The 12,249-nt window shown below is 38.2% G+C and overlaps 1 protein-coding gene across 2 annotated transcripts in view; it reads left to right on the top strand.

The window, feature by feature from the left end:
- Positions 1-10,285, top strand: part of Aftph (aftiphilin) — a 67,164-nt gene extending 56,879 nt beyond the window's left edge. Inside the window, exons 8-9 of one of the 2 annotated variants that reach the window (XM_004636155.2) lie at positions 263-386; positions 9,167-10,285. In XM_004636155.2, the coding sequence (XP_004636212.1) occupies positions 263-386; positions 9,167-9,311 (269 nt within the window). In that variant the 3' untranslated portion in view covers positions 9,312-10,285. The remainder of the gene's footprint in view (positions 1-262; positions 387-9,166) is intronic. The other variant, XM_004636154.2, reaches the window with a different exon arrangement.
- Positions 10,286-12,249: the final 1,964 nt, after the last annotated feature.

The following is a 12,249-nucleotide window of genomic DNA, read 5'->3' as shown; positions in this document are numbered from 1 at the left end:
TTTAGAAGTATTTGGAAGGCATCTGCTGCATAAATTTAGATCAGTTGTATTATTCCAAAGTGGAATTTTAAAATCACTTTCCTGTTTTATAGATGTTCCAAAAAGGACAGTTCATAGTTTAAAAAATAAATACACTATTACAGTGTTCTACAGATATGTTGTAACAGACTCAGATGTTTATAGAATGTTGCTATCGTGATGTATATTTTGGCTAATTGAGGAATCCATGCAGCCCTCACTGACTGTCATTTTATACTATAAGGTGTGGATCCAGAGTTGTATGAGTTAACAACCTCTAAGGTGGAAATCTGCACTTCGAGCCTCAAAGTGACTGATGCGTTTGCGAGACTCATGTCCACAGTAGAGAAGACGAGCACATCTACCAGGTAAACAGCAAGTGTTGATTACACTCTGATTTTGTATTCTGAGTTAAAACAGCCCGAAGGAAAAAGCACGAAAATTGGCACTATTTCAGTGTATTGAAATTCACTTTGTATATATAAAAGCCAATAATGCCTAAGTCCAGAAAACAGTATAAAATTATATTTAATTATGAACTTTATTGAGAACAGAGAGACTGGAAGGGACTGACAAATGTGTTGCGTTGTGCTACTAGGGATTGAACCCAGGGCCTCATGTATTTCAGGCAAGTGCTGTACTCCTGAGCTATATCCCTAGCCATCAAATGTGCTTTGCTCTTTCTTTCTTCCCCCCTTGAGATCATGAAGTCATTGTAAAAAATACTATTTGCCCTTCCTAATTATCACAGTCATCTTTGGGAATGCCTGATGTTTCCAGGCTAATATTTTCTATTCCAGGATAAGATATAGTCACTCTTCCATAGTATTTTCCTAATTTCCACTGATGTGCACTTCTGACTTGGGTCATAAAGTTCTTTACCAAGCTTCCTGGGAGCCTCTTTAGGAATATGTCCTTTAAAAGGTTATCTCCCAGTGTTAGAACCAACCACAGGGATTATCACTTGAGCCTTATATTTGGGATTGAGGAAACTTAGTTTTACATGATTAAGCACTAGAATAAGCCATTGCTTTGATATATTAACCACGAGAACAAACCAGTTCCTAATAAGAAATGTAATCCAAAAAAAACTAGGTCCAGGGAGATAGCTCAGTGGAAAAGTGCTTGCCTGGCAAATGTAAGGTCCTGAGTTCAATCCCTGGTACCACCAGAAAAAAAAAAAAAAAAAAAAAGAAAGAAATCATTTTGAGCCTGGCGGTCACTACTGTAAGCGCAGATACATTGACTGACATGCCAGCTGTGCTTTCCAGAGCTGTAATTCCTCAGCCTTTTAAAGAGGAACAGTTATCTATTAGTTTTCCATTTTGACAGAGTATTATAGTTTTCTCTTAAAATAAATACATGCCATTTACATATTAACTTCAAAATTAGACTCCTCATGAAACTAAAAAGGGAAATACCCTTTGACCCAGCTATTCCCCTTCTAGGCATCTTCTCAAAAGAGTTAAAGGCACTGTATTATAGTGATACATGCATGTGTATTTATAGTAGCACAAGTCATAATAACTAACTTGGAAAGCGCCTATATTTTCATCAGTAGATGAATAGGTAAAGAAACTATACACCATGGAGTACTACTCAACTATAAAGGATAAATTTGAGTCATTTGTAAGATGAACTATGTTGAGATCATAATGTTAAGTGAAATAAATCAAACATAGACACCTACACATCACCTGATTTCTCTTCTACAAGAAACTTAAAGTACAAAGAAAGTAGAGAGCAAAATAAAAGATTAATAGGAAACAGGAAGATCTTTTACAAATGGGAAGGAGACCAAGAGATGGAAGGAGGAAAAAGAGAGGGAAAAGTGAGTGGAAGTGAAAAGAATTCAGAGCTTTATGTAGCTGTGTCAGCATACCACAGTGACTATAATCATCATATGCTGCAAACATCTAATAAGAACAAAAATTGAAGAATTACTCCAAGCTGGTCACCATTTATATGCACATTAACAGAATGGTAGAACAATTCTGTATATACTTGCCCTTTAAATTATTTTAAGTCTAATGTCAGTTGAACTCAGGATTGATATTTTTTCCCCTCCCTTTTTTTGAGACAGAGTCTCACTGTGCAGTTCCGGCTGGCCTTGAATTCACTGTGTTGCCCAGGATGGCCAGGAACTCAAAGTGACCCACCTGCCTCAGCTTCTTGAGTACTGGGATTATAGCATGCGCCACCACGCCTGGCAGCATTATTAGGGGTTGAACAGAGGGTCTTTGCATTAAGCTACATCCCTGGCCCTTTTATATTTTCTATTTTGAGACAGTCTCACTGAGTTGTCTGGGCTAAGCTCCAGCTTGCAGTCCTCCTGTCTAGCAGACTCCCAGAATGTTGGAGTACAAGCATATCTTGCTACTCTCAGCACTCTTAACTTTTTATGGGACAGATTTGAAGCACACAGTTACTTTTGCTCACTGATTCTCTCCATTGTTCTCATTCTCCCATATTACCATGGTATGCCACTTGTCATTCCCATTAAATGGGCATACTTGTAGCTAAAGCTATTGTGGACTTTGTGTTTGCTTTGTAATTTTATCCTCTTTTTAAGTATGTCTTCAAATTGAAATGCTTTTTTTTTTTTTCAGTACTAGGCATTGAACCCAGTGTCTTTTCACTGAGCTACAACCCCAGCCTCTACCCTCCCTTTTATTTTAAAGTCTCTCTAAGTTCCTGAGTTGCCCAGCTGTTCTTGAATTCGCAGTCTTCCTTCCTCAGCCTCCCAGGGTGCTAGGATTAGAGGCAGGTGCCACCACGCCCAGACTGAAACTTTTCATATAAAATTTCTAATCTTTTTTTTTTTTTTGTATATGGACATTTGACGTCTAACAATAGAAATATGATAACTTTGTTGTATGGGCTTTACCCCTGCTATTTCTGGAATGATGTTACTGTTTACTGTGTGCCGGATTTACCCAGCAGTCACTCAGTCCAAACTAGAATTTTGGCAGTCCCAGTAATGAGAATTCATTCTTTGTGCCATTAGGAGGAGCTCTATACCACATTTTAGCTTGTTCTTCTAGTATTTTTAACTCACCTTTGAAACATGCTATACATATTAACATGTTAGCTGTGCATGCTAGGGAATGTTTCAGCCTGTCACTTTAAGGTTATTCTATTTTGCCTTATTGTGAACTAAAAGAATAAAACTATATCATAGATCCAAGAAGCAATGTTATGTTGCACTGATTTACTTTATAGAAACTGTACTACTTATTTAAAACAAAACAAACTGAAAACAAGTTGCCAACTTTGTGTTTTGCTTTCATGAATGTCTTTTGTTTGAAAATGGTGAGAAGTCCAATATCCACAAGCATTTAAACTCATAGTGAGCCAGGTGTGGTGGCGCATGCCTGTAATACCAGCATCGGGGAGGTAGAGGCAGGAAGATGGTTGCGAGTTCGAAACCAGCATGGGCTACAGAGTGAGCTCAAGGCCAGCCTGAGCTGCATAATGAGACCCTGTCTCAAAAAGACCAAAAACAAAAAAACTGAAAGATATCTTCATGAACAGTTCTTAATTGTATGTAAAAGAGTCCGGCAGCTATTTCAGAGAGTATTTGCAACATTTTAGTCATTCTTAGATTTTTGTTTCATTTCCTTGTTTTAAATAAACTGCAGAAAGTAAAGTTTTGCACTGTTGACAGTACTCAGAAGGTAGAATAAAAAGCTGTATGCAGAACTGTGAGGTAAGAAAGGTTGAAGAGAACACAGTTTAGGTGTTTTGCCCTGAACCTAATGTCCTGCACTTTTTTTTTCCCTGCACGTTTATAAGAGCTCTTAAATGTATAAGGAGACGTATGTGCTCTTCTCAAGTGTATAATTAGCTGGTTTAGTATATTCTCAGTATCATGCTACTGTTATCACTAATTGTACTTTTATCACCCCCTCACAAAAAATCCCATATCCATGAACAGTCACACCTCTGTGTTTCATTCCCTAGACCCTAGCAACCGCTAATCTGTTCATACCCTTGCCTACTCTAGTTTTATTTTATGTAAATGGAATTCTTCAATTCATGATCTTTTGTGTCTGGCTTTTTTCACTTAGCATTGTGTTTTCAAGTACATCCATGTAGCATTATAGTATTTAGTTCATTTTACGGCTATATGTTTACGGCTATATAACACTCCATTTTTTGTGAAAGTAACATTTTGTTTATTTCTTAATCAATTTGTAAACATCTAGATTGCTTTCATTTTTTGACTACCATAAATAATTCTAATAAGAACATATACATGGAGCGGAGAGATAGCTCAGTGGTCTAAGCACCTGCCTAGCAAGCACAAGGACCCAAGTTCAATCTCCAATACCACATGTCAAAGTGGCCCCAGAACCCTGGGCATGTTGGTGCATGCTTGGAAATTCAGCACTGGGGAGACAAAAACAGGAGAATCACTATAAGTCCAAGCTGTATAGTGAGACCCTGTACCAAATAAATAAGAACGTTTCTTTTTTCTTTTTTTTTTTTTTTTTTTTTTTTTTTGGCAGGTACAACCCGCCCTAAGGATGAGACTGGTGTGGCATGTGGTGCTGGGGATCAAACCCCGGTCCCCTGCACCTGCCTAAGCAGCACTTTACACCACTGAGCTATCTCATCATCCCCAATAAGAACATTTATCCACAGTTTCTTGTAGACAAATGTTTTCAATTATCTTGGGAGTGGATTTGTTGTATCTTTGTTTCTGTTTTGTGGTGCTGTAATTGAACCCAGGATACTCTATCACTGAGCTGTATCTCCAGCTCTCCTACCACTCTCACCTTTTTCAAAGACAAGACGTCCCTGAATTGCCTAGATTGGCCTTGAACTTGCAGTCCTTCTACCTTAGTCTCCCAGGTAGCTGAGATTATAATAATGTGTAGCCACACTCACCTTGTTTAAATTTTTGCAGGAACTGCCAAACTTTTGCAAAGTAATGCTCCATTTTATATTTCTACCCAATAGTTTATGAGCATTCTAGTTTATTCACATCCCTACCACTACTTGATGTTGTCAGCGTTTTTGGTTACACAGTTTGATTTTCATTTCCCTGATGGCTAATAATGCTGAGCGTCTTTTCATGTGCTTATTGAACACTTGTGTGTCTTCTTTGAATAAGTATCCAGATTATTTTTTATTACACAGGTCATGAGTTATTTATACATTATGACTACTACTTTCAATGCCAGAAGTTCACACATATACATAGTACATCTTAATTCCTTTTTTCATCTCCATTCCCTTTCCTCCCTCTCCCCTCTAGAACCTATCTCTTCACCCCTCTCCTTTTTTTGGTACATGTTTGCAGAATTTAATATTTATATTCTTTATATAGAGTGGTTACATGTACATAGCAGACTTTTATCAGACATAATTTGCAAATATTTTCTTTCATTCTGTGGATTATCTTACTCTTCATGTCCTTTAAAATACAAGTATATATAAATTTTTGTTCTTTTGCTGCTGCGCTTGTAAAAACCATTCCCTAATTCAGGGACAGGAAGATATATATTTAGGTTTTCTTCTAAGTATTTTATGTAATTTCAACTTTTACATTTAGATCTCTAATCCATTTTGAATTAATGCTTGTATATGGTGTGATGTAGGTGGATATCCATTTGGCCTACCACTGTTGAAAAAAGACTATTTTTTTCTTCTCTGAAAAGTCTTGAGGCTGGGTATGGTGGCACGCGCCTGTAATCCTAGCACTGGAGAGGCTGAAAAACAGGAGGATCACTACAAGTCTGAGCTGCGTAGCGAGATCCTGTACCAAATACATTTTAAAAAAGTCTTGGCATGCTTCTTTATAAACAACAAAGATCATAGGTGTTTATTTCTGGACTCAATTGTATCCCACTGACAAAAAGGGATAGATCTTAGCTAGAGAGAATATAGAACAGAATTAGGTCACTGCCTTTGACTTTGAGAAAAGGTCATAATATGACTGTTTTCAAATTCTCCTCAAGCATTTTTCATCCTTACATTCTAAGACTAGCTCACATGAATATACAGTGATTACAAATAAATGCACAACCTATAAATTAAGCTTTTTGAAATGTTAAAATACAACTTCATGTTTTCTAAGGTAGTTCCTCTGAAATAGAACAATTGACAAAAATACTAGAATAATCCTTACCAACTGTTTCTTAGTTGAAAGTTTCTTTTTAGTTTCCTTCTAGTTCACCCCACTTGCCCTCCACAAACAAGAAGTCCATCTAGGTAAAATTGTTATTATCTTAAATGGCCTTTTTTTTCATTATAGAAAAAGTAAGGCATATTAAAGGAAGCTAGAACTAAAGTATCACATTCTTGAGATCACGTACTATTTCAAGTCTTTTTCAGTGCTCATACGCATGTGTTTTTTACCAAAAATGAAATTTTATAGAATATACTGAATTGAACCTACACATCAGTGATTTACACCTGCTAATTTCAGTGCGTTTGCATTTTCTGAAATACAAAGTTACAGGCACAATGTACCGTCAGTGTCTTTTCTTCTTTATACAAACCAATATTTAATCCAGGATTATTGTACCTGGCCATTGTAACCCTTTAGTGTCTTTCTCCCATCCCCTTTGCTTTCTGTTTTGTTACTGTTTTGTTTTATGTATTTGGTTCAGGGTCTGCAGGATCTACAGGTTCTCACTACGTGGATTGGACTTGTAGTGATTCTCCTGTTTGCAGCCTCCCAAGCACTGGGATTACAGGCATGTCACCACTCCCAGTCTCAGTTGAGGTCTCAGCATGCCCCAGGAGATGGGCTGGCACAGCAGGCACTTTAGTTTGCTGAGCTATCTGGCTGGCCCTGAGCTATCTGGCCAGCCTGCTTTCTGTTTAATAGTAATATTTTATTAAAACACCCATCCTGTTGTCTTACCGAATGTCCTAAGATCTAGATTGTCTTTCTGTTTGCTCTCTTTTTCCCTGACTTTTTTTTTTTTTTTTTTCCTATTTTCTTTTTTGAGGCAGGATCTTGCTTTGTAGTACAGGTGGTCCTTAAACTTGTAGTGGTCTTTCTGCCTCAGCCTCTTAAGTTCTGGGATTATAAGCATGCACCACCATGCCTAGCTTCCCCTGATTTCTTGTAAAGGAACACCTAAAGGCTTACAAATGCAGAATTAACATTTTGACTAAATTACATCATAGATGGTATATCACATCAAAAGACACCTAATGTCTAGCTACCTGCATGGTTAGCGATGCTAAGATTGACCTTTGATGAGAGGCTGACCTTTTTCATTATATGGTTTCAGTTTTTCACTTTCAGGCTAGAAAGTAACAGAGCTAGTTTGACTTTGGAATGATACAAATATCTAGTTCCACATTAAAGTTCCCTTAACAGTATTGCTATCATTTAGGTATATTTGAAAACGTTAGCTTTAAACAAAGCATATTGAATTACTATTCTACTTTTCTAAAAAACCTTAGAACTGAGTTCAGTATTAATTGATCTACTGATGTGCCTGAAGTTGTTTACCTGTTGAAGAACTTTGGTCATAGGAGACTGTCACTGGATTGTATATTCATTCTATAAAGTCTTTAATTTCAGCCTGCATTCAAAAGTGTTAGCAGAAAAGTCTAGGTATTAGAGGCCCGCATATATCTCTCACGCGCGCTCTCTCTCTCTTGCTCTTTTTTTTTTTTTTTTTTTTCCTGGAACCGGGGATTGAACTCAGGCGCTTGCACTTGCACTTGCCAGGGAAGTGCTTATTCTACTGAACCATCTCCCTGGACCTGCATTTAACACTTTCTACAGCTTACCCACTAGGACAGTCTGCTTACCAGGAGATGTCTCCTAACTGTGCTAGGTTCCAAACTACTCCTCATAATTTGATAATGAGGAGTGGCAGGTGTAGTAAAAATCGACTTCATCTGCAGGGTCCTGAGGATTTGGAGGTTGCCTCCCCTGGCCTCCTGCATCTAGTCCTCGTGCCACTGCCCGCATCTCATCCATGCTGAAGCCTTTCTCCTGGAATTCCCCTCTGGAGATAAAGCCTGAGGTTAAAATGACTCATGATACCTCTTACCACACACATTTTATGTGGAGATAATTTTGGTAGTTTAGGGGGGGCTGGGGGAAATCCAGATGGGTGGGTGTTATTAGGGCTTTGGCTTAGACACTTTATTTTTTTAATTTAGTGCAGGGTCTACAGGGTTTCACTACATAAATTGGACTTGTAGTGATTCTCCTGTTTTCACCCTCCCAAGCTCTGAAATTACAGGCATGTGTCATCATGCCCAGTCTCAATCTCCCTCTCAGCTTGCCCTGGGGAGTGGGGCTGGCACAGCATGCCCAGGATTGAACCATGGACCCTGCAGTCTGCCTGAGCCGGCGCTTTAATCCACTGAGCTATCTGGCTGGCCCCTGCTTAGTCACTTTTTAAAGTTATGCCTGGGACCAAGGAGATATCTCAGTGGTATAAGTGCCTACCTGGCAAGTACAAGGTTCTGAATTCAGTCCCTGGTACCAAAGTAAATTAATTAATTCTAGATTTGACTCAGTAAGATATCTCAGCAGTCAAAAGTGTCTGCTTAAGCAGGCTCAGAAACCACGGTTTGATCCCTGGCACCACAGGGGCGGGCTGAGCCAGCCACAAAAGAAAGAAAATTAAGTTATGTCTGGATAGGTACTTATACCCTTCATTAAAGCTATGAACCATACACATGCACATGCAAGTATCTGCATGTATCCATGCCTAGCTGTCGTGTACTCTACATGCAAAAAGACATCATATGTTACTTTTCATAAGAGATTTGGCATCTGGTGCAAAGAGCAAAGAACATAGAACTAAAACATTCAGGAAGTAGCAGAGGAAAAGACTCCCCAATGATTGTTTTTTAATTTTATATATTTGGTACAGTGTCTTACTACACAGCTTGCACTTGTAGTGAATCTCTTTTCTCAGCCTCCCCAGTGCTGGGATTACAAGTATACACGACCATGCTCATATTTGGTGGCTGGCTCAGCATGTGGTGCCAGGGATCAAGCCCTAGTCCCTGCGCTTGCCTACTAAGGCGCTTAGACCACTAAGCTGTCTGGTCAGCCCTCCCCAATGATTGTTAACCGCCTGCTTCAGAGTGGATTTTCTTCCATTTGACCTGTACAGAAGTCTTATTAACACCACCGGCCTTTTTCATTTGTTGATAGGAAACCAAAAAGAGAAGAACACTTGAGTGAAGAAGCTGTCAAGGTGATTGCCAGCCTTCCTGACTTGACATTCATGCATGCCAAGGTGTTAATGTTCCCAGCCACGTTAACACCTTCCACAAGCTCCCGAGGACAAGCAGACTGATAACTGCTATGAAGTGGACAGTTGCAATCGCTTTTCCTCTCTTCCATCCCTTCCCTACCATCAACAGCATATCTGCTCTTAATAAAAAAATTCAAGTTCAGCTGATTCGTTGGTAAGCCACACTAGAAAGGTATACATAGTAATGTATATTTATTTACATACTGAAGTCCTAAATTTATATTAGAAAAAAATGTAAATAATTGGGGGTGAACATTTTTGAAGATATATTCTTTTTGTGTTGCTGGGGTGTATACATTTATGTCTTTGTGAAATACACTGGTGGTGTCCTTCTTATACAACTTTTGAAATAAAAGAAAATTAAAACCTCAAATCTTCACTGTCTGTGAAATCCCCTTCAGTCTTTTCAGATTGCATTGAATGGCCTCTTAATTTTTCATATGCTATCTTTAATATTTTCACTTTCATAAATAAGTTCCAGTGTCCTTGTTTGATTTTCTTTTTCTAATTTTGTGTGTGATAGTTTGTTTCAGATCTGGCATTTGTTAACATTTTTTGGGCTCTTCTTTTAATCTTGTCAATCTGGCATATTGCTGTTTGACCTTTTGCAAGATATTTCATCAATTACTCTTTTGTTATAGGGTATAGATTATTATTGGAACTGGATTGGAGGGGTTTAAAGAAATTGTGTCTGTTTTTACATCAATTTGATTTAGAGAAGGACCAAGTTACATGAATGTCTTACAATGAAATTGTCACTGATTCTTTTTTTTCTGTCATACCACTAGTTTTTGAGGATTTTGCACAGTGTAAAATGACATAATCATAGATTGCTATGGTTTAGGCTGTATATACAGTAAAAACTATGGGTTTTAAATGTTTGGGGAAATTCCTATGGAAAAGAGAGAGACATGTAGAAGAACCTCTAACAAGGTTAATGTGCATGCCCAAGGTCTTTGGAGATTTCAGTGTGTAAATTTCCTTTTAGCTTACACAAAAATAAAATAATTTAAAAGAAATTTAGTCTGGTGTCTTTGTATTTTGGTGTCTGAGGCAAAATGCAGTGCATTTAGATAGTGAATTTTTCTTTGGTTTTTGAAGAAAATGTAAACTAATAAATTAAAGGAAATCATTTGGTAGGGCTGCTAGTTTGTTGAAATTAGGAAGATTAGAATCTGTCTTACCAGAATTGGATCAGTACTTTCAGTGGTCAAACCTTTCTTTTTTTCACCCTTAGTGGAGCTGAATTCAGGACCTTTGCATTGAGCTACAGATATCCTCAGCCCATTTTTAAATTTTTTGGGCTGTGGAGATGGTTGAGCAGACTAAGCGCTTCCTTGGCAAGCGCAAGGGCCTGAGTTCAATCCCCAGTTCCACCAAAAAAAAAAAAAAAAGAAAGAAAGAAATTTTTTGAGACAGGCTCCTTGCCTAATTGCCCAAGCTGGGCTTCAACCTGTAGTATTCCTGTTTCAGCTTTCCAGAGTGCAAGGATTACAGGCATGCACCACCATGCCTGGCTAGCTGAGCTATTTTTACATGTATAATATGAGATTATAAAAGAGATCCCCATGATTCAGTATAACATGTTTTCTTTAGAATGTTGGCAAAGTGAAAGATTTATAAGGAAGTTTTTCTTTCCAAGAAAGTGTATGCATGAAATGAAATTGGCAGAAAATGTCTAAGATTTTAGAATACCATTATTAGATATTGCAGTGCCAAAAAGTCACATGACCTATTACCTAAGGAACAAGTAGTCAGCTGACAGCAGCCCTCCTCATCCACTTTGGGAATGTTCCACCATCCCATCGTGCACCTCCATTATTGGCAGAAGTCTCTGGCTGCCAGGTTATTACGTAGGCGACTGGATGCTTGCCAGAATGTAATAAAAGAATGGCCTGGGGTGATGGGATGTTTATCTAGTGCATCTCTCATCATTTTCCCCACCTTTTCCTCCCTCTTTTTCAGAAAAGGCTTTCCTTCAGAATAGTCGTATCTGGTACCAGGTGAACCTTTCACATGGAAGAAGATAAAACCATTCCTTAGCACAACTTTACGTGTATCAGTAGCTGAAGTTTCTGGCCTGTTTCTGCAGTACCTGACAACCAAATTGTAATGAGCCCTCCTAACAGCTGTGTTAGCATGAGCAAGTCAAGTCCAAGCCTGATTTATGTTAACTAACAGTAAGACCACTACCTGTTCATGGAATTGATGTATTAAAAGTCATAAAAAACTTATCACCTCAAAAGAACTCGTCAAGTATAGATTGTCCCTAACTAGTTGATTACGGTATAGTAGCAACGACCCCTGTAAAGTCTGCAGTCCCATTGAATTCAACAAGCAGTCACAGGAAAAACAGCCACCTTAAATAACAATGCAGTATCTAATATTTTATTTTATTTTTTTGACAATTTTTTTATTATTTTTTATTAATTTTACTGAGCAAGAAATAGCAATGAGACAGTTTCAAAACAGGTCAGTAGGACAGCTACAATCGTTAGGACATTATATATTGTTGCCTTCGTAGTAGTCATTCACAACACAAGAGGCAGATGTGACATCCTGTCCAAACACTATTAGTACAAATCTTTCTTCTCATTGAATTAAGAGAAAGCACCTGTGTATCTACTCTAATTATTTTGTATATACAGATACAAAGTGGTCCTTCACTTATATCTCCTTTTTGACAATATATTTCACAGAGACAAAGCCTGTGTGATCTGTTGAATGAAGTTTTCCTGAGCTGTGTGCTGGGCATGCTTGTATAAGTTCACAGTATTTTTAACTTCCGGGTGAGCCAAGGGAAAATCTCAGCCATGCATGCCAGGGCATAGCCAGGCCCCCAGGCCGGGGGACATCCAGGTCTTGGAATGTTGCCTCTTAGCAGTACTTTGGTGACTCTTGCACATTCTCTGCTCTGGTGGGGAGTATCTTGTATTTTAAAATAATTGGGTGAGTCTGTCTCCTGGAAATGGCCCTATCT

Source organism: Octodon degus, unplaced genomic scaffold (assembly GCF_000260255.1).
Source record: "Octodon degus isolate 3935 unplaced genomic scaffold, OctDeg1.0 scaffold00078, whole genome shotgun sequence".
Taxonomy (NCBI): Eukaryota; Metazoa; Chordata; class Mammalia; order Rodentia; family Octodontidae; genus Octodon; species Octodon degus.
The sequence above is the reverse complement of the archived record's forward strand: the minus strand, read 5'-3'. Positions and strand labels throughout refer to the sequence as shown.